Source organism: Lathamus discolor, chromosome 6 (genome assembly GCF_037157495.1).
Source record: "Lathamus discolor isolate bLatDis1 chromosome 6, bLatDis1.hap1, whole genome shotgun sequence".
Lineage (NCBI taxonomy): Eukaryota > Metazoa > Chordata > Aves > Psittaciformes > Psittacidae > Lathamus > Lathamus discolor.
Window position 1 is genome coordinate 73,012,622 of NC_088889.1, and position 22,011 is coordinate 73,034,632.

The window sequence follows — 22,011 nt, forward strand, 5'->3', positions numbered from 1 at the left end:
AAATTTATTGCAATAAGAGGGTTTCTTCCCCCCTTATGGCTCTTTTCCAGCAGTATTTTCTACAGATAACAGAAATGCCAATACCTTTCTTCCATTACAGTGGAGTCACCTCAGAGGCTACACATTTAACTTTCAATTACATTTTAAGACTGTACAAGGTTTTAGATTTTTCTCTGAGATGTTAATTCAACATTGAAACCCTTTAATCACTTGCAAATATCCAGCAATCTCTTTTATGGATTTTGAGAAATTTACCAAGCAATCTGCTTCATAAATTTTCAGGTTTGTTCTTGAAACATCTTCCAGGATAACAGTATCATTTCAGAAATAGTAAAAAGGAAAGTAAAATCCCGACACAGGTGCACTGAATATGAGACAGAGAGAAGCAGCAGTTAAACTTGCTTCATGTGGAGCACCAAAACAGGTATTTTCCTGGTATAATCTCCATCTCCTTGCAGGGTTTGGCTGGAACCACTCTGCTAAAAGCTCTCTTTACAAACCCTTTTAATTACAGCCATGGGCTGTACCCCCACCACATCGTCGTGCCTCAGCTCTCAGTACCCTCTTGCCTCGAGACACCCTCCTGGTCCTAGTTCTCCACCCAAGAGCATAGAATCATAGAATCCTCCCCCCTATTGCCCCCCCACAAGACAAGGCAGCAATAAGGGTTTTAGCAATAAAAGCAAATAGCTGCTAAGGAGAACATTCACAGATTTCTCAACAATAAATTATGAAGCAAAAGAAGGCACAGGCTCGATTTTATTGCCACTATGTATGTCATGTTTAACATGATTCCTAGATTTGCTACGGCTCTTTTGGCTTAATTCAGAGGAAACTGATTGAAAGATTAAGTCTTCTACAAATAAGGCTCAGTCTTCTTCAGTCCCATCTAATTTGCAACCTAAGAGTAATAAAAGTACAGAAAACTAGAAATCAATCATTTGGAGAAGAAAGAGACATGGACACAGCAATATTAAAATTTCATATTACACTATTCTCAGACAGCATTTCAGATAAAGGTAGTACAGTATATCCTGTCCTGCTGGTGAAGAGATTGAATGATTACATTTGTGAGCCTGGACCAAAGGGCTCTTCACTCTCCTTGTCTCTGAAGCATCTTTTAGCTGCTCCTGCATCAGAAGCCATCTCACCTGAGGTTCTTCCTGCGCAATACAAAGCCTGAAGGGCTGAGAGAAAAAAAAAAGTCCCAGATCCAGAGAGAGAGAACAGCTGCAGCAGTGGGATGAGGAAGAAAGGTTTCACTGTCAGGGCTGTTCCCAAGGAAAGCACGCTCCACCTGAGGACATGGCTTAGCACACACTCACTCCCGCCCATCCTGCCTGGCACAAGTGAGTTCTCACTGGGTCGGCAAGCACACTTTACTTTTTTCCAGTAAGCATTTCATACAGCACCCAGGGAAGAGCCCTACCAGCCACTAAAGGCAGCAGAGATTGAAATGACCTTGCTCAGGAACATGAGCACATCCACAAGCACAAGTAAACAGTGCAAGGAGTCAGAAAACAGGCATTTCAGGTATATTTGTAGCACTCTCGTGAACAACCGCCTCCAGAAAGTGAGACAGCAGAAGCAGCACCTCACGTTCAGCATGATACTCTGCTCTGGTCCTCTACAGTTCATGGACCATGCCATATGGCTATGAATGGCCCAGCTGAGCAGCATCCCTGGGACGGTTACGGTCCCTCTCCTGCCCTAACCCAATCCATCACACAGCAAATCCCCTTGACACAGTGCCCTCTGCACCAAACCTGCTAGAAACTCATACCAGGGCAGAAGAAAGAGGGAACACTAACTGAATAAAGCGGTTTTGGTTTTTGGGTTGTTGGAGGGTTTTTTTTTTTTTCATTAACCAAACTCACAGAGGCAGTTACACTTTAAAACCAAGCACCTATTATTGAGTGAAAGCAGCTTAATAAATAAACATCCATAGGCATTTCATATTTTGTATTTCTTTCAGAGAAGGGGTGTACAAACATAGCACTGCTGAAGCTCTGGGAATATTCTCAGCCATTTGAAGAGCACAAAGATTTCACTCCAACCTTTAAGTATCCTAAAAACAAACAAGCACAGAGGACACTAACTTGAAAGTCACCTTCACATCTGAACATTTTATGCCTGCAGTACTTACAAAAAGCACCAAAAGCAGTTACAATAGAAAAAGAAGCCCTCTGGTTTACTCCTGTTCCTTGTGTCTTTCATTTCAGTTTGTGCCCAGCCAATCCTATTGAAATGCTGCACAAATCCTCGGCACAAAAAGGAAGGTCCATGTCTCTGTGGGTGCTGATTAAAGTCAGCCAGTCATCATAGGAGAAAAGAATATTCACATGAATCAAATTCATACTTCTGGTCTCAAAAAATACTACAAATTCCTATGACTTAGGGAAAGCAGATACTGCAGGTATTGTTCTTGCTTCATTATAAGCCTAAATATTTAACAGCATAAGAGTGGGCCAAAAAAATGCCAACAAAACAAACCCAAACAGCATAGCCTTATGCTTAAAGACATCTTAACTGAGATAAACTATTTACAAAAAAATATGCCATTAATTAAAGTGCCCAGGGTACGAAGTTTAAAACCTGAAATGCACATCTGCTGACTGCGTTCTTTCATATGGTACTGGTGAAGAATCATGGGCCCAACTCGTTGCTAGGAGCTGCCCCTGATTTAAGGTGTTTCTCAGTTCCAGAGCCAGGTCCTGTTTTCACTGCACAGAGCTCAGTTCAGACCAACATCTCAGTGATCCCACTGCTTCCTGATCCATCTTTATGAAGCTCTAGTAAAGATACTTAGAAAAGAGAAATAAATAATTCCACTGAGGGTTAAAAAAAAGTATTTTGCATCCCATTATGACAAAGTAGATGGGTGTACAAGAACAAAAACTAGCCCACACTTCCAACAGCAAGGCTGCCTCCAGTTAATGGAATTAACTCTATTAATTCCAGTTAATATTTTCAATATTTTTTATCATTTTCACATTTTTTGCAAAGCCTCTAGACTTGCTTTCAAAGATTGATTTCTGAATATGGGCAGTTAAACAGCTAATCACTTCAGTAAAACAGCTGATCACTTCAGTGATCTAAGACCACTGGAGTATAAAACTGTTACATATAAAAAACAGTCACATGGATTGTTTACTGCTAGGTTCTATCCCCAGACTGCTAGCAGGGTAACTGGTCTGCAATAACCCAGGATTATGACGAACAACGATGGCTCACACACTAGTCTGTACACGGAAAATACCCAGCATAAAATCATCCAAAAGCGCATGGTTTCCTGCCTTACTGCCTTTCGCAAAGGAAAAAAGAGGCTAAAAATAGTAGCACATAATCAGAAATCATCACATCGTATCAGTGATGAATCAAGCAGAGAGCCAGAGATACACATAGATGCAGAGATCTCATTACGTGGCCTTAATTCGTAGTGGCTGGTAGTGTCTGCAATGTTAGTGCACACCAAAGGGAGCATGGGAGGTTCAGCACTAGACCCATCCCCTCAGCCCTTTGCTGGCAGGAGACTGCAGCGCTGTGTGTGCAAGGCCAGGTTGGACAGGGCTTTGAGCAACCTGGTCTAGTGGCAGGTGTCCCTGTCCATGGCAGGGGGTGGAAATGGATGAGCTTTAAGTACCCTCTTCTAGTAAAGGGTGCCTCTCATGAAGAAGCAAGGAACACACTCCTGGCAGACATCTGCTGGGGACACAGAGGTCTGCTGCTGAAGTGGGGTGGGCTCGTGCCATGCATGATGGCCCCATGGAGGTCACCACACCTGCAGGGAGCACACAGATGAGGGAAGCAACACAGATTGTGCCATCCACCTCACAGCTTCTCAGCAGCACCACGTGAGGTTTGCAACTTGGAGCTGCGCTGACAGTATTTTGTCTTAGAAAGCCACAACAAAGAGGCCAACTCCTAGCTACTTAAATCTGACCTGTTCAACACCAAGTCTCCACTCTTGTTATCTGGTGAGTTTCAGACACTATTGATGAAGTTAGGTGCTACTCAAGGGGAAGACCTTGTTTTGCTCTCTTAACGGGAGCCATTTCACTCAACAGCAACTTTAGGAAGAGGATTTACTTCCTTATGAAGCAGACGTCTACACAAAGTATTTGACACTTGAAACAGCAAGTCATACTTTCTTACTGTAACTCCTGTACAGGCAATGGCAATAGTCGGACACCAACAATGCCAGAGCTTCATCTTTTCACTTCTGCAATCAGAAAAAGGATCCTTCAATTAAGCCACTTCTCAGAATTACAGCGGTCAATGCATGACCACACATTTTAATATAATTAATGTCATTAAAACATTCCCAGTTTCTATTAGGAAGAGAGGCGGTACAGACATACGTAGCATTTCCCTTGTGAAAACAAAGGGTTTGCGAACATTTACGGTGGTTCTCCCTTGCTGTCTCAAGAGCTGAAATGTACCCACACACAAATAGAAAAACAGAGCCATCAGCTCCCACACAATGCCATAAACATACCTGTATTTCTAATGTATTGTATCTAACACACACCAATTTTAGAAACATTTTTGCTCCTTGAGAGCACAGTTACTCTTAACATGTAAAAAGGGACTCCTTGCATTTCATCTGACAATCACTGACCTCACTCTTCAATGCCCCAGGTGACAGACCCATGGGTATGAGAAGGTGCTCCAAGCAATGCTCACCTCCTCTTCTGGAACACCCTTGCCTTCGTAAGACCCTTCTCCAACTGACACAGGTCAGTCTCAAACATGGGACCTGAAGGTTGAACCCTGGGTCCCCAAGGATCTCCCAGTAGACTGGATCTCCCCAGCAGTACTGACATGTAGTGAAACCACAATATATCTGTACTCCTTATAAAAGAGACCTCAAACAGCAACTGTGCCAGAAGAAAATATGCAAACAATATGTGTAAATTCTAATAATAGAATCTCTATAATAGAAAAAACTCTAATACTCAAATAATATCTTCTCCATCTCAGAAGGTCTTAGCTATCCAAATAAGAAGATGCCATCTCCAGTACTAGTTTTGTAAGACAAGAGCTCAAAAGATCCAACTGTAACATATCTCCACAAGCACATAAACAGCAGAAAGTACACAACCTGAAACAAGTTCAGCTGTAACTTTGAAATTAGGCAATCAACAATTTAAACCACCTGGCTATACCACATTTTTTAGAACTCTCAGATACTTAATTAACCATCTCAAATGTCATGATTGCTCAAAATCTTATCTTGCACTTACTACAAAACTGGTGCAAAAATTATGCAGTCCATAGGGATCAAGTACTGGACATGCTGCCGCCTCCTGCCACTCCATGTCACACAGAGTACACTAGACTGTGCCAACAAAGGTCAGATACATCTTACTACCAGGACTTTGCAAACAGCAATGAGACACTGGGACACTCTCAGGATGGTATTCACAGCACTGTATGAAGCACTGGTAAGATGTACCTGGAAAATCACCCACTATTCCTCCTGCCTCTCAAGGAGGATCAACCCAAGCATCAGATGTGGCTGCTGCTCAAGGAAGAAGGGGATGAGGGAATCTATAAAAGAAGAATAGGCTGGCCCAGTAACACACAGGCACCTCCGTGCAGGCAGGATACACAGCACAGGACAGCTCACCCACCGCCTTTGGCTTGGCTTCAGCACCTTGCAAACAGAGATGAGGAGAGGGCAGGATCAGCTTCCATTAACACAGCAAAATCGTAAATACTTGATAAGAGCGAAAACTTGCGGATAGAAAAGCACAACTCTAGCACAGGAACAAACCAGTAAAACCAGGCTATGAATAAAAACCAAAACAATTCCACTGCAGTTTAGAAGAAGGTAAAAGTAGAGACAGGAGATGTAACTAATGGTCTTAAGACAAAGCTTGGTATGTTTATGAAACTGATTATACAATGCAAGTGCCTGCAATGCCCAGAGACCGGACACACTGACTCCTGCTTCCCATGCTGCTTCTAGAACAGGTTGTACTATGAAAGCTGGACACTGGGACAGTGGGACTGTCAGTAAAATTATATGGTAAATACTAGTTGAAGATAATTTATCCCATAACTGCCCATAGCAGAGGGTTGAAACTAGATCACAGAATCACAGAATCCCAAGGGTTGGAAGGGACCTCAAAAGATCATCTAGTCCAACCCCCCTGCAAGAGCAGGGTAACCTACAGTACATCACACAGGAACTTGTCCAGGTGGGCCTTGAATATCTCCAATGTAGGAAACTCCACAACCCCCCTGGGCAACCTGTTCCAGTGCTCTGTCACTCTTACAGTAAAGAAGTTCTTCCTGATGTTAACGTGGAACTTCCTATGCTCCAGTTTACACCCATTGCCCCTTGTCCTATCACTGGATATCACTGAAAAAAGCCTAGCTCCATCATCCTGACACCTACCCTTTACATATTTGTAAACACTGATGAGGTCACTCCTCAGTCTCCTCTTCTCCAAGCTAAAGAGACCCAGCTCCCTCAGCCTCTCCTCATAAGGGAGGTGTTCCACTCCCTTAATCATCTTTGTGGCTCTGCGCTGGACTCTTTCAAGCAATTCCCTGTCCTTCTTGAACAGAGGGGCCCAGAACTGGACGCAATATTCCAGATGCGGCCTCACCAAGGCTGAGTAGAGGGGGAGGAGAACCTCTCTTGACCTACTAACCACACCCTTTCTAATGCACCCTAAGATGCCATTTGCCTTCTTGGCCACAAGAGCACATTGCTGGCTCATGGTCATCCTCCTATCCACCAGGACCCCCAGGTCCCTTTCCCCTTCACTACTTTCCAGCAGGTCAACCCCCAACCTGTACTGGTACATGGGGTTGTTCTTCCCCAGATGCAAGACTCTACACTTGCCCTTGTTAAATTTCATCAAGTTTCTCCCCGCCCAACTCTCCAGCCTGTCCAGGTCTCGCTGAATGGCAGCACAGTCCTCTGGTGTGTCAGCCACTCCTCCCAGTTTTGTGTCATCAGCGAACTTGCTGAGGGTGCACTCAGTTCCCTCATCCAGGTCATTGATGAAAATATTAAACAGCACTGGTCCCAGCACCGACCCCTGAGGGACTCCACTAGCCACAGACCTCCAGCTAGATTCTGCGCCATTGACCACAACTCTCTGCCTTCTTCCTTTCAACCAGTTCTCGATCCACCTCACTACTTGATCGTCAAGCCCACACTTCCTTAGCTTATCTATGAGGATGCTGTGAGAGACAGTATCAAATGACCATGAGCCAGCAATGTGCTCTTGCGGCCAAGAAGGCAAATGGCATCTTAGGGTGCATTAGAAAGGGTGTGGTTAGTAGGTCAAGAGAGGTTCTCCTCCCCCTCTACTCAGCCTTGGTGAGGCCGCATCTGGAATATTGCGTCCAGTTCTGGGCCCCTCTGTTCAAGAAGGACAGGGAATTGCTTGAACGAGTCCAGCGCAGAGCCACAAAGATGATTAAGGGAGTGGAACATCTCCCTTATGAGGAGAGGCTGAGGGAGCTGGGTCTCTTTAGCTTGGAGAAGAGGAGACTGAGGGGTGACCTCATCAATGTTTACAAATATGTAAAGGGTGGGTGTCAGGATGATGGAGCTAGGCTTTTTTCAGTGATATCCAGTGATAGGACAAGGGGCAATGGGTGTAAACTGGAGCATAGGAAGTTCCACGTTAACATCAGGAAGAACTTCTTTACTGTAAGAGTGACAGAGCACTGGAACAGGTTGCCCAGGGGGGTTGTGGAGTCTCCTACACTGGAGATATTCAAGGCCCGCCTGGACAAGTTCCTGTGTGATGTACTGTAGGTTACCCTGCTCTTGCGGGGGGGTTGGACTAGATGATCTTTTGAGGTCCCTTCCAACCCTTGGGATTCTGTGATTCTGTGATTCTGTGAAATGCCTTGCTGAAATCAAGAAAAACCACATAGATGATCTTAAGGTCCTTTCCAACCCAAAACATTTTGATTCTATGATATCAAGAGTGTAGATATTAATTTTCTCCCAAATTACAGAGATCATCATACCACAAATGCAGCAAGTAGAGAGCACCTAACAATCATCTAAACTCTAGCCTCACTGATTTTTCTCTCTTTCTAAATTTTGTCATGTATGACATTCCACTATTAAAATCATGGGTTGCTGCTTCCTGCATAAGCCTCCACTCAGGGAAATAAAAGATACTGATGCACTGTTTTGAAATGCTAAACAGAAACAGAGCATGGATGACAATGAAACAAATATTAATGGAGCAAACATCTGGGGGAGAGAGGGGAGGATAAAAATTATGCAAGCTAGTAATGTAAACTTTCCTTCCTTCGTGAGGACCAAAATGTATTGTACTTACTTTTGTATCTGGAATTATGGTGCAACTTATGTGGCAATTTCAATCCAACTCAGGCTGCACACTTACAGAAGCCACCCAGCTGAAGAACAGAAAGGTGAGACTAACACAGAGCTGGTAAAACAGGCAGTGTTTCAAATAGCAGGAACTTTGAAAATTATGCAATTGCATTTAATGCTGCTACAAAAGGTGGTTGTGATGAAAAACTGTGTTTAAGCACATAACTATTCTGAGAGGTGCTTAAACCATTATGTTACAGACTTAAAATATTGTAACAGAGTGAGCAGAAGATTTGTGAAAGAGCATGGCTGCAAGTGAGCCACAGAGCAGTCACAGAGAATCCAGCAGGACAAGTCGCAGGCTGGCTGGAAGGGCAAGGTCTGCTGCCTGCGCACCCATGGCAGGGTCTCAGAACAGGGGTACGGTACAGCCCCCGCTGAACCCACAACCACTAGGGAAGGAAGCTGACAGCCATCACCAGATGGACAACCTCAACACCATGGCCAAGATCAATGTGGCAGTCAACAGAGCCTGTGATGCCCCTCAAGCTGAACATGTGGCAAGTGTTCTGCTGCAGTGGGGCCTTCAGACAGAGGACAACTAGTGAAACCAGAGACCCCACACAGCCCTGGTAGGTGCCTGCAGCTGGACCTTCATAAGCTCTATCTCCCCTGCAAAAGTCAAGGCACTGTGCTGGGAATCACAGACTGGTTTGGTTTGGAAGGGACCTTAAAGGTCATCCAGTTCCAAACCCCTGCCACAGGCAGGGGCACCTTCCACTAGACCACGTTGCTCCAAGCCCCATCCAACCTGGCCTTGAATGCTGACAGGGATGGAGCAGACACAGCTTCAGTGGGCAATCTGTGCCAGCGTCTCACCACCCTCACAGGGAAAAACTTTTGCCTAAGATCTCAGTCTCCCCTCTGTCAGGTTAAAGCCATTCCCTCTTGTCCTGTCCCTACAGGCCCTTGACAAAAGCCCTTCTCCAGCTTTTTTGTAGCCCCTTTAGGCACTGGAAGCCCTAAGGTATCCCCAGACCCTTCTCTTCTCAAGGCTGAACAAGCCCAGCTCTCTAGCCTGCCTCCAGAGCAGAGCCGCTCCAGCCCTTGCAGCATGTTCGTGGCCTCCTCTGGACTCACTCCAGTGTTGGGAGGTTCAGAGAAGCCCCTTCAAATCAGACATCTCCAGTTATGCTAGTAAGTAGAGGATATTTCTGGAGGCAAAAGCTAATACAAGGTACATACAAATCAATGGATAAAAATAACGGTTTAAATTGAATGTGCTTTTAAACATAAATGCTCAGAGACTGGATGTGAAAGTATGGTAGTATCTGATGAGCACTATTATTTCAAATCACAGTATTATTTCCCTAACATATCTTTCACCATTTTCTAATAAAACGAAAATACAGTAAAAAGTGACTAATAAAATTTCTTACGCATACATGTGTAAATACTGTATCTCCTTATTTTATACATACATAGAGCCAAATTGCATCAAACCAGTCAGAAACTACCTGCCTTCAAGACTACAGAAAAGCACAAAGTGATAAACAAAACGAAACCAATTGCTTAGAGTGGAAAATCTCTATTAAAATAATTAAAATCAGTTACTGGAGCTTATTTGCAGACAATCTGGTGTACTAAGGATAAAACTGATCCCAAACCCAATCTGTTACACGTAACAAGCTTTGAAAGTAAAGCTGTGTGTTCAAAGCTAACAAACCAAACACTTTTCATGCAGCTGTAACAGTGGAGAAGACAAATTCCTTACGCAAGAAGAGCCAACCAAGCACCACACAAAGCCAAGAGGCCAGCTGGTGTGGCCATCCTGCTAGCTTTCTCTCAATACTTTTTTTCATCCTATTCCCTGAACCTCTCTTTCACCGTCCCACACCACATCCTTCTCTCTAAATTGGAGAGATATCAATTTGATGGATGGACCACTCGGTGGATAAAGAACTGGCTGGATGGCCGCACACAAAGAGTTGTGGACAATGGCTCAATGTCCGGCTGGAGACCGGTAACGAGTGGTGTCCCTCAGGGATCAGTGTTGGGACCGGTCTTGTTCAACATCTTCATTGCTGACATGGACAGTGGGATTGAGTGTGCCCTCAGCAAGTTTGCCGATGACACCAAGCTGTGTGGTCCAGTTGATATGCTGGAGGGAAGGGATGCCAGACCTTGACACGCTTGTAAGGTGGGCTGATGCCAACCTTATGAAGTTTAACCATGACAAGTGCAAGGTCCTACACCTGGGTCGGAGCAATCCCAGGCACGGCTACAGATTGGGCAAAGAAGAGATTCAGAGAGGCCCTACAGAGAAGGACTTGGGGGTGCTGGTCGATGAGAAAATGAACATGGGCCGGCAGTGTGCGCTCACAGCCAAGAAAGCCAACCGTATCCTGGGCTGCATCAAAAGGAGCACGACCAGCAGGTCGAAGGAAGTGATCCTGCCCCTCTACTCTGCTCTTGTGAGACCTCACCTGGAGTATTGTGTGCAGTTCTGGTGTCCTCAACATAAAAAGGACATGGAACTGTTGGAACAAGTCCAGAGGAGGGCCACGAGGATGATCAGGGGACTGGAGCACCTCCCGTATGAAGACAGGATGAGAAAGTTGGGGCTCTTCAGCCTGGAGAAGAGAAGGCTGCGTGGGGACCTCATAGCAGCCTTCCAGTACCTGAAGGGGGCCTATAGGGATGCTGGGGAGGGTCTCTTCATCAGGGACTGTAGTGACAGGACAAGGGGTAATGGGTTAAAACTGAAACAGGGGAAGTTTAGATTGGATATAAGGAGGAAATTCTTTCCTGTTAAGGTGGTGAGGCACTGGAATGGGTTGCCCAGGGGGGTTATGAGTGCTCCATCCCTGGCAGTGTTCAAGGCCAGGTTGGATGAAGCCTTGGGTGGGATGGCTTAGTGTGAGGTGTCCCTGCCTATGGCAGGGGGGTTGGAACTAGATGATCTTGAGGTCCTTTCCAACCCTAACTATTCTATGATTCTATGATTCTAAAGGAAAGGATATTTCCAGCAGATACATGTCACACTGTACAGTACGGCACCTTCACAATCTGAAATAAAACAATAAATATATATTATTTAATATAATATTATATGAATATTGGTAGCTGCTCAGATGCTCAGGAAGCAATCCTGAGGGGTCTCAAACTGCACACAACTTCCACCGATGTAGTAATACATTCCTGAAATACTCAGCAGACACAGGATCCTTCTGTTATAAAGAACAAATACACAGGAGTGCCCCTGCTAGATGAAAGATTGCACCATTCTCAGAGAAATGAAGACTGGCTAGGGATTCTTGAAACTTTAACCATTACAGCTATTTAAATTCATTTGCAATGGTAAAAAGTCCAAATCTTCCCAGACCTTCTTGACTTTTCTCTTACAGTTCTACCCCTTGAAATCCCAATGCTAACTTCTGCCTTCATGTATCTAGCATGTCCCAACAACATCCCTGAAAATCCACCTCAGAGCCATGAAAAGAAAGCAAGCATGGAGCAGCCTGCATCAAGAGGAAACAGAAGCTTCTCATCAAAAGCCACCTAGGGATTACAATTTGACTTATGCATGTAGCCCTGTTGAGGGGAACCTGGCCATCACCCCAGATCATCATCATCAACTAACATCCAGAATATTATCTTGAATTGCTCTTTAAATAAAGTAACAGCTCACAGCGTTCACTCAGATTAATTTTACTTTCAAGGTAATTTTTATAACACACACTGGTACTTATGAATATTAGTAAGTTCCATAAGCATGATTGACACAACGAGGATCTGTATGAAGGATCTGTGTTTGGGTATCGATTTTTTTTCCTCAAAGATCAGTGAGAATAAAGTATGGCTACCAGATGGCAAGGACTGATGGGTATAATGTTTGGAAAGCCTGATTCTTCACAAAGAAGTGATTTAGAAATATGTATCACATGGTCATTTTTGTTGCCTGACACAAATGTCTTCTGTAAGCTTTGTTTAAATTAATAAAATTTGTAAACTGAAGAGTCTCCAAATTTATTTCATCTGATCAGTGCAGACTTCACACTATTTATTAGAAAAATTTAGAATAACTAATCCAGCATTTTTAGAGAGTGGCTTTCCAACACCTGCTTGTCCTATAACAACACCTCTAATGTGCTAAACGAATCTACAGCTTTTACATAAAAAAAAAAAAAAAAGCATTCTGCACACCCACGTTTTATGGGGACAAGATCACTGTTACCTGCATAAACATTGATCCTAGTCCTGCACCAGAAGACATGCAATTGGACGTTAAACCTTTGGCTTACAATCCTATTTACTTTACTGCTACCATTTTCTGTAAGGAAAGGCATCTTTCGAATGCAAAGACTGCCACCTTCGTGTCGCAAGCTTGCTCATCATAAGCCAAAGCAGTGACAAGGCTGTCACTGGTGGTAAGGATAGCTAGTAAGTTTATTTAACCATTTAAGAGGGAAAGGAGAGAATTAGAATTGTTATAACTAACACTGCCTACTTAGATATAAATTTGAAACACAGGTGTCTCCAGAAACATTTTCTGTTGCTGCTTGTGTTTTAAATCTCATTTTAGTTGCTGAGTTTCAGTTATAATCTCAATATTGTGATCAATTCCCAATCACATCCAAGTGATATCATTGACAAAAGACATAGGAGAAAAATGAGGAAATATTATTAATATCCCCCATGATTTAATGTTTGTCTCACCCAGAAGACATAGGATCACTTTACAGACAGTCACACTTGGGTCACTTTTTACCTCTGAACAACTAAATGGATGTATTCTGGAAACCTATAACTAGTAAGGACATAAATCAAGACAATAGCAAAAGTTAAAAAACTTCAGGTAAACTGGAAGAACCCTCTAAGACGCAGATTCTGCTACTCATTCTGTTGGTGAAATCTGCCCAGACTCCAGGAATGGACAAAGAGGGGTCTGCAGAACAAGAGACAGATCTCATACACAGATGGCTGTGCCGTAGGTCTGCATTCCACACTTGCCAGTTACTTCAACAGCATGTAGTAGAAAGAATCCACATGATAAGAAGAGCCTTTCTTTATCCGGTATCTGCTATTCCCAAATGCTTTCCTCCTTCAATGCTATGAGGTCACCACCAAGCTGCAGAAACTACCATTAATCAGCTATTTGTGAGGTCAGGTTTCAGGCTGCAGAAACAGCAACTACAGTATGTGCCTCTCCCAAAGGACCATTTCTTCCCAAAATCCCTGCCCAAACAAAACACCAGACGTATCTTATTATATAAAAAAAACCTACTGATTGGTGAACATGTTTACCATGTAAAATAACAATGCAAAGAGCACACTGCAATGAGCCACACATGGCCACAGCAGCATGCTATCAGAAGATGGAGATGCTTTTTTTTTGGAAGTGGGAAAGGATGACACCTACACACAAGCCCCATGGTGGCAATACCAGCAAAGGGTTTTCACAGTTCACATCCTTTACAGGTCCTGCACCTGGAAGCACAGGGCCAGGCACACCCCCCAGGCTGGAGCCACCCAGCTGGAAAGCAGCTTGGAAGAAAACTTGAGTGTTGGGCTGGACACCAAGCTGAACATAAGCCAGCAGTGTGCCTTGCAACAAGGTAGATAAATGGTGCCCCCAGCTACTTCCTTGCAGGTAGAGGAGGTGATCCTTCCCCTTTATTCAATGCTGGTGAATGAATTAGGGAAAGGAATTTATTCACCCCTGGAATGCTGTGTCCAGTGCTGGGTTGTCCAGCACAAGAGAAACAGTGACACACTGGAGAAAGTCCAGTGAAGGGCAACAAGGATGATGAAGAGACTGGAGCACCTGGAGAAGAGAAGGCTCAGGGGGATCTCATCAATGTATATAAAAACCTAAAGGGAAGGCGCAAAGAGGACAGCGCCAGGCTCTTTCCAGTGGTGCCCAGTGACAGGACAAGAGATGATGGGCACAAACTGGAAACACAGGAGGTTTCCTCTTAACATCAGGAAATTTTGTTTCACTGAGCACTGACACAGATTGCCCAGAGGTGGTGGACTCTCCATTCTTGGAGATACTCAAATGCTGCTTGGATGTGGTCCTGGGCAACCTGCTCTGGGTGACCTTGCTTAGTAGGGTGGTTGGACCACGTGACCTACAGAGATCCTTTTCAACCCCAACTAGTCTGTGACTCTGTGAAAAGTACCCAGAGCACAGATACACCCATGGCAAAGCCCAGTAGATGGCAAGTCAAGACAGCCCTCTAGGAATGTCACACATGACAGCACACACTGCTTCAAGAGGTCCCTATTCTGCCAAAGCTCGTATAAGGCAGCTCGGAGCAGCACTCCCCCTTCTCAGTCAGGTCCAACAGCAAAACAACAAGCTGTTGAAAACCACAGCCTGGAAGGTTCTGCCACATGGTTGCAGGCCAGCTCTGGCTCCCAGAGCCAAGCAAAGGCCCAAGCACGTTGCCCTGGACCTCCAATACCTGCAGCCTGCAAACATACCTACCACCATAGGAAAAGTTGTCGCTTAGAAATAACAGCCACATCTACCGAGACAGAGGTTTCCTTAACCACTTTCCAGTGGAGATTGCTTGTGTGTGCTGGATTGTCATAGCGCAGAACACAAGCTATAAAAGCCTTTCAGGAGGGGGTCATACCTCCTAACGCCAGGTACTTACCTCTACACTATACTTACCTGCATGTTAAACGAGCATTAACTGATGCTGCAAATCAACTGACCAAGATCTTACTGTGCCATTAACCTACTTTTTGTTAAAAGTATGGAGGACAGCCACCTCCGCTGCCATGTATGAAATTTCACTGGAAGCATTTTTCATGCAAAGAGAGGTCAGAAGGCCACTTCCACGCCTGGAAGAGATCTGCCTTGCTTTTCTGACCACCAAGATGTGATGCTAACGCACGTAAACCATCCCTGAACTTCTGTGCTTCCTACACGTGAAGGCTTTTACACACATTTGTATGTGCAGGCTCATCTTGGAACTGGTGCCCAAGCCTGACTGACAGTCTCTGCTGAAAGCAGCATTTAAGGCATGTGGTGGTGTTCTTCAAGAGAAGAAGACTCCAGAACATTAGGAAAGCAGCCTGCATGAAACAAAGTATCTCATTAAGAGTGGACCTAATATAGCTTGTTTTCCCTGGGTATTTTTGCTGGTTTCCCCCAGCCTTTCAGCATCCCAGCTCTACCCCCACGTGACTTCTGAGTGGACACCAAGAAGAGACACCATTTGCATGTAGGACCCACCTGTCCCACACCCACATGCTGACTGGTGCTGACCGGCACAGCGACAACCTCTGCCTGTCTGTCCTCTCCCTGTCTGTCATAAGCATCATTTCCTGAAGAAACCAAGCTAAAGACAATACTTAGCCAGAAAAAAATAAATAAATAAATACCATGAACACCAGGGCCACAAAGGAGGTAAAAGGGCCGAAGCATCTTTCCTAGGAGGAAGGGCTGAGGAAGCCAGAGCTATTCAGCCTGGAGAAGAGGAGACTCACGGAGACCTCCCTGGAGTCATGAGACCTGCTAGATGGTGTGAGGACAGAGGAGCCAGGCTCTGCTCTGAATGAGGAGCAACAGGCACAAATCACACCACACAAGATTCCATCTGAACACAAGCAAGCACTTTTTTAGTGTGAGGGACATCAAACACCAGGACAGGTTGTGGAGTGTCCATCTGTGGAGATGCTCAAGCTCTGACCAGACACAGTCCTCGACAACCTGCTCCAGCTTACCCTGCTTGAGCAGAGGGTGTTGGACCAGATGAGCTCAGGATGTCCCTGTCACACTAAACAATGCTGTTAATGGCACAGAACACCGTACCATGCAAGCAGTAGTTACTTTCTGTTCATACATAATCTGAAGCAGACGGAAGAAAACAAAACCACCAAACATCTGGTGCAATCCCGCATCTTCAATAGCTTAGAGGTCACAGAATACTGAAATGTTGTCTACTAAGCCCTGTAATCACACAGACTGACAGCACTCCCTCATTTCAAGAAACTTCTGTTTCAATCCACGTGCCTAGGTGCTTCTGCTGTCCTATTTTAGAACAAGTAGAAAATATGGAATGACTCTGCAGCCCAAGCGTTTGGAAAATAAAGCCATAATTTGCTTTTACCAAAGATTGTTTTAAAACATAATACACAGAATCATCTTAAGAGCAAGTCATAGCGGAGTACTAGGATGGAAAACTTTCCTTTACGGGGTTTAGTGAGAGTGAAATCAGAATTGTTAGAAAGAGCCCTAATTTAACAAGACATACCAATTACAATTATCTGGTGGACAGCAGAATTCTCTGTAATACATGGATATTCACCTCCATAACATTGAATGTACTGTACAGTGTGCAGCATCTGGCAAGGTGCAAATAAATAATGAAGGTTTGCTTATATGCACAGGGAAGTAAAAGCCACATATTCCATACTATGACCTTGTAATAGGGATTATATAGAGACAGAATACTCATTTGTTCTCATAAAAAGCAGTATTATTTACTCCTTTTCAGTAACAAGTCTCCTTACAGACACTTTTCTCCCCCACTTGCATTGAGCTGTGCCCAAGGATGACAGAGCATCATCATCATGGGTTCCTGTGCTTCCTTGCAGGGAAAGTAATGCTGTCACTATGTTTGCTTCTGAAAAACACATCCCCTATCTATTAAGTCAAGAACAAAAATCCCTCCCAGTCCAAAGATGCATGATCATTCCAACTGGACTCTTCCATTCCTCATCTGTACCCTCTTTGTTGTTTTGTGGGGTTTTTTTTCCCCCATAAATAGTGCACTTACTTTAAAAAAAAAAAAAAAAAATTATTTCTCAGAAGCTGCAAAATTCTCTGTGCAACTTTAAGTATGTCTCGGCTACTCAGAATAATTTCCAATTCCTACATGAATTTAAAAGAATCTTAAAAGATTATTAGTCAATTAATACATAATTAGAACTCAATAAAAAATAAAAACTTTAACTGGCTGGCTCTCGCTTGCAGTGTTAGTAACGGACCACAACTGTCCTCCTCCTCAAATCAGCAAATTCTTGCACATTATTAAGCAATAAGAACACATCTGTAAAAACACTGCTCACTGCTTTATGCTGTTGTCCAGCCCAAAAGCTATTTCATTAATTACCCCTTATTAAATCAGAACCTGACCCCTAGTAAGACTACTAAACTTTCAATGTTCTACTCTTTCTTAGTATAACAGATGGGGGAAAAAAACCCACTTTATGTGCAGTTGTGTTGAGGAACGAGGTCGACACAGTGCTGATGGTTTTTTTCCACCACTACTGCTTTGTTCCAGCTCACAGATTATCACTTGAAGAGGCTGAGCAGCAAACCCTACTCACAGTCCTCATTTGAAAATGAGGCTGAAAAGATGCTCATGACTCCAGCAGGGACAAGCACAGACAGAGAAGACAGAGTGCAAGTCATCCCCCCTCTCTGCTCTGCCTACATCTTTGTAACCCAAGAATCTTTGCTCCCTTCCAGAGCGGTTTGTTCTCCTCATGACACGGAAGTACTACAGGATACTGCAGATGCTAACTTGGGAAATTATTTTAGGCTTGAGGTGTAGTTTTGGTAAACACAAGTTCCAAAACCAGCTGATACACCCTAAAGGTAATTTCCTCCATCAACCAAAGAGATTACTGCTGACATTAAGAAAGCCGTACAGCTGCACAGAAATTATTCACTCTAAGAAGTGGCTTGTAACCCACAAATCAGCAAATCCTCTACGTGTTGTTGGCATCGCAAAATGAATTCGTCAAACCCGCCGGCCTGTGGCTGGCTTTTAGCGGGTTTTTTTTCCTCTCCCATTTTCACCAGGGCGCTTCAGCCGCAGAGGCACAGGCCCGAGCTGCCGGGAGAAGCCGGGGGGAGCGGACTCAGGCCTGGGCAGGAGAGGGAATCCCGCCGGGAGAACACACGCGTACGGCGGTCACCGGCCCCAAGCTCCCCTTCTAGAAGGTACCACCGGCCACTGCCGCGGGCCCGCCCCACCGTAACGGCCGGGAAGGAGGGGGCCCGCCGCGGTGGCCGACGGAAAACACGGAGCCGAGGCCTACGGTGAGCAGCCCCGCCATAGGCCCGAGCCAGCCCCTCCGCCTACCCCGCCCCGGCCTGCCCACCTATCGGCCGCAGAGGGACCGCGGCGCGCAGCCCCCGCCCGGCGGGCGGCCAAGATGGTGGCGGGGCGGCGCCGCTTACCTCCTCGGCCTGCTTGCGCAGTGCCTTCTCCCGCTCGTACTGTGTGAGGAGCTGCTCGTTGTCCTCCCGCAGCAGCTCCAGCTCCACCTCGTGCTCCTGGTTGTCGGTGAGCACCGAGTCCAGGTTCTCCAGCACCGTCACCACCAGCGGCATCAGTTCCTTCACCACCTCTTCGTCATAGCAGTGTATCAGTCGCTCAAACTCGCGGTAAATGCTGTTGGCGAGGCCCGAGACGCGCTCCGACATCACCGACCCCGAGCAATAATCGTCGCCCGGGTACCCCCCGACGCCGCCATCATCCAGCTGAATCTCCAGCATCCTGCCGGCCACTCTGCCTTCCGCCGCTGACACAGCCTCAGCTCCACACGCCGTCGCCCGCCGCCGGGCTCTGCCCCGCCCCCGCCGCGTCACGAGCCGCGGGGACCGGCAGGGGCGGAGCGCCCGCGCCCTGGCACGGCTGACAGCCGGCAGCCAGAGCCGGTCCCACGGCTTGGCCTCTGCGGCGGCGCGGCCACGCGAGGGGCGTTGGGGTGCATCGAGGCCAGACCCCCCGCGGAAAAGCTGCTTCCCCGAGGCCCGCTGCCCGAGGAGGGGTGGCGCAGGGGCAGCAGCACACAGGAGCTCCGTGCCACAAGAGAGACCTCCACAGAACCACAGAGTCACGGTCTGGTTCGCGTTGGAAGGGACCTTAAAGCAACCCTTTGCCAAAGCCAGGGACACCTCCACTAGACCAGCTTGCTCCAAACCCCATCCAACTTGGCCTTGAACACTGCCAGGGATGGGGTAGCTACAGTTTCTCTGGGCAACCTGTGCCAGCGCCTCAGCACCCTCACACGGAAAGAACATCTTTCTTACATCTAACCTGAACTTTTCCTGTGTAAGTTTGAACCCATCACCCCATGTCCTATCATTACAGGCCATGATGAAGCATCCTTATAGGCCCCATTCAGATACTGGAAGGCTGCTATGAGGTCTCCACACAGCTTCTCTTCTCCAGGCTCAACAGCCACAATTTTCTCAGCCTGTCTTCATACGGGAGGTGCTCCAGCACTTGATTATCTTCAAGGCCTCCTCTGGACTTGCTCCAACAGCTCCATGTCCTTCTTATGTTGAGGACACCAGAAGTGTACATAGTGCTGCAAGCGGTGTCTCATGAGAGCAGAGCAGAGGGGCAGGATCACCTCCTTTGACCTGCTGATCACACTCCTTTAGATGCAGCCCAGGATATGATTGGTTTCTGGGCTGCAAGCACACACTGAAGCCAGCTCATGTTCAGTTTCTCTATTGACCAACACCCCCAAGTCCTTCTTCTCTGCAGGGCTGCTCTGAATCTCTTCTCTGCCCAACCTATAACCATGCCTGGAGTTGCCACAACCCAGGTGTAGGACCTTGCACTTGGCATTGTTAAACTTTGTAAGGTTGGCATTGGCCACCTTACAAGCATGTCAAGGTCCCTCTGGATCTGATCCCTTCCTACCAGCATATCAACCGAACCACACAGCTTAGTGTCTTCAGCAAACTTGCTGAGGGCACCTCAATCCCATTGTCCATGTTGGCAACAAAGATGTTGACCAGAATCGGTCCCAACACCGATCCTTGAGGGACATCACTTGTTACCTGTCTCCAGCTGTACACTGAGCCATTGACTGCAACTCTCTGCATGCAGCCATCCAGCCAATTCTTTATCCACTGAGTGGTTCATCTATCAAATTGATGTCTCTCCAGTTTAGAGACTAGGATGTTGTGCAGGACTGTCACATGCTTTGCACAATTCCAGGTAGATGATGCCAACTGCTCTACCCCTGTCCATCAGTTCTGTAGACCCATCATAAAACACCACCAAACTGGTCAGGCAGGATTCCCCCTTAGTGAGGCTATGCTGGCTGTCACCAAGCACCTTGTTGTTTTTCATGTGCCCTTTCACAGTTTCCAGGAGAATCTGCTCCAAGATCCTGGCAGGCACAGAAGTGAGACTGACTGGTCTATAGTTCACTGGCTCTTCAACTTTTCCCTTTTTAAAAATGGGGGCTATATCTCTCTTTTTGTAGTCATTGGGAACTTCACCTGACTGCTGTGACCTTTCAAACACAATGGATAGTGCCTATCAGATAAATTCAAGTGTTTTTTCAGACTGGTGTTGGTGTCAGATGTAGTGGTGAGATACATACTACTTTCAAATAGGTACTCATTTAAAATTATACAATAGTGTAATTCAGATCTCAAACTTCTTGAAAAAAAATAAAAGAGAAATTGCACAAATTTTATTGCACAAAACCCTTGTGGTTTTGTAAACAGTGTAAAAAGCTAACATTGTTTTATGTGGATGGAAGTGCTCCTTTCATCAGAATTTCTAGATAAATCTGTTGAGTTAGCATGGAGGGGGGAAGTAAAATGGAAGATTAAAGTGAATTGTTTTCTTTCTCAGAAGAGAAGCAAGATCATCCTGGTTATAATGTAATCAAGGAATTGGCTGCAGTTTAACTGGAAAAGGTTTCCCTAGACAAAGCAAACTAAACAGAGCTTAAGGTGGACGAAACTCTCACCACCTAAACAGAGTCATTTTTATATCGTTAATAGTAAATAAGGTAGCACCTAAAACTCCAAGGAATTTCTCAGCTGTGGTAATGTCTCGTGCCTTGGCCAGAGAATGCGTGTTACAGAGAGATCCAGCCTTCTATTTTTAAACAGGCAGTCTAATCTTGGGAATCCTTACTGGTATGTCCAGCTTTAAAACTTTCATTTTTAATTTAATATACTTTCTACAAGACTCAGGAGCTGTCTCGAACCAGACGTCATTCCTTCGTAAGTACTTACAGACCACAGACCCTTGTATTTGTTTGTTCAGTTCTCTTCTGACTGAAGAAAAATGCATGTGGTTTTCTACATTATTGCACAGTTTCCATTAATTAAATGGACTGTAAAAAGAAAAAATAAAAGGTAGATAACACTATGTGTTGGATACCTTCACAACCACAAAATGTTTGTCTAGAGCAGCTATACCCCGCCAAGCTCTCCAGCATTGCTATGCAAATAATACTCTCATTTAGTCAAAATTTAATGAACTGCTTTGATGCAGCACTTTGCTCTCTTTAACCAGTGGAGGAACAGGCACACCAGTTCATCCTCTCTAATCTTCTACATTTCTACAGCAGTGTAAATGGCACTGATATAAATATGCAAAATGAACGAACAAACAAAAAAGCATTTTCAGCCAAGAAGCAGTAGGCAAGGTTGTGCCAATACCAAACAAGGTCTCAGACGGTGGTTAGGGACCATATAATGCAATCCGTTCCCTATCTGATCCTAATGGCTAATCAAGGAGGCATCTTAACTAACCAAGGTTCTGACAGAACTGTAACTAGAGCCTCAGTCTTCAGAGGATAGTAAAAAGCAGAGGAGAAAGTCAGGCCTTGTAGGAAGGTGCAGAGAGTTTTTGTTTAGCGTTCAAAAACATTAGTAAAAGCAACTTTCATTCTGGGTGAAA

At 45.3% G+C, this 22,011-nt stretch overlaps 1 protein-coding gene across 22 annotated transcripts in view; it reads right to left on the reverse strand.

The window, feature by feature from the left end:
• The window catches only part of MAPK8IP3 (mitogen-activated protein kinase 8 interacting protein 3), a 76,036-nt gene extending 57,127 nt beyond the window's left edge, over positions 1-18,909 (reverse strand). For all 22 annotated transcript variants that reach the window (XM_065683533.1, XM_065683531.1, XM_065683528.1 and 19 more), the window contains exon 1: positions 18,528-18,909. In XM_065683533.1, the coding sequence (XP_065539605.1) occupies positions 18,528-18,845 (318 nt within the window). In that variant the 5' untranslated portion in view covers positions 18,846-18,909. The remainder of the gene's footprint in view (positions 1-18,527) is intronic.
• Positions 18,910-22,011: the final 3,102 nt, after the last annotated feature.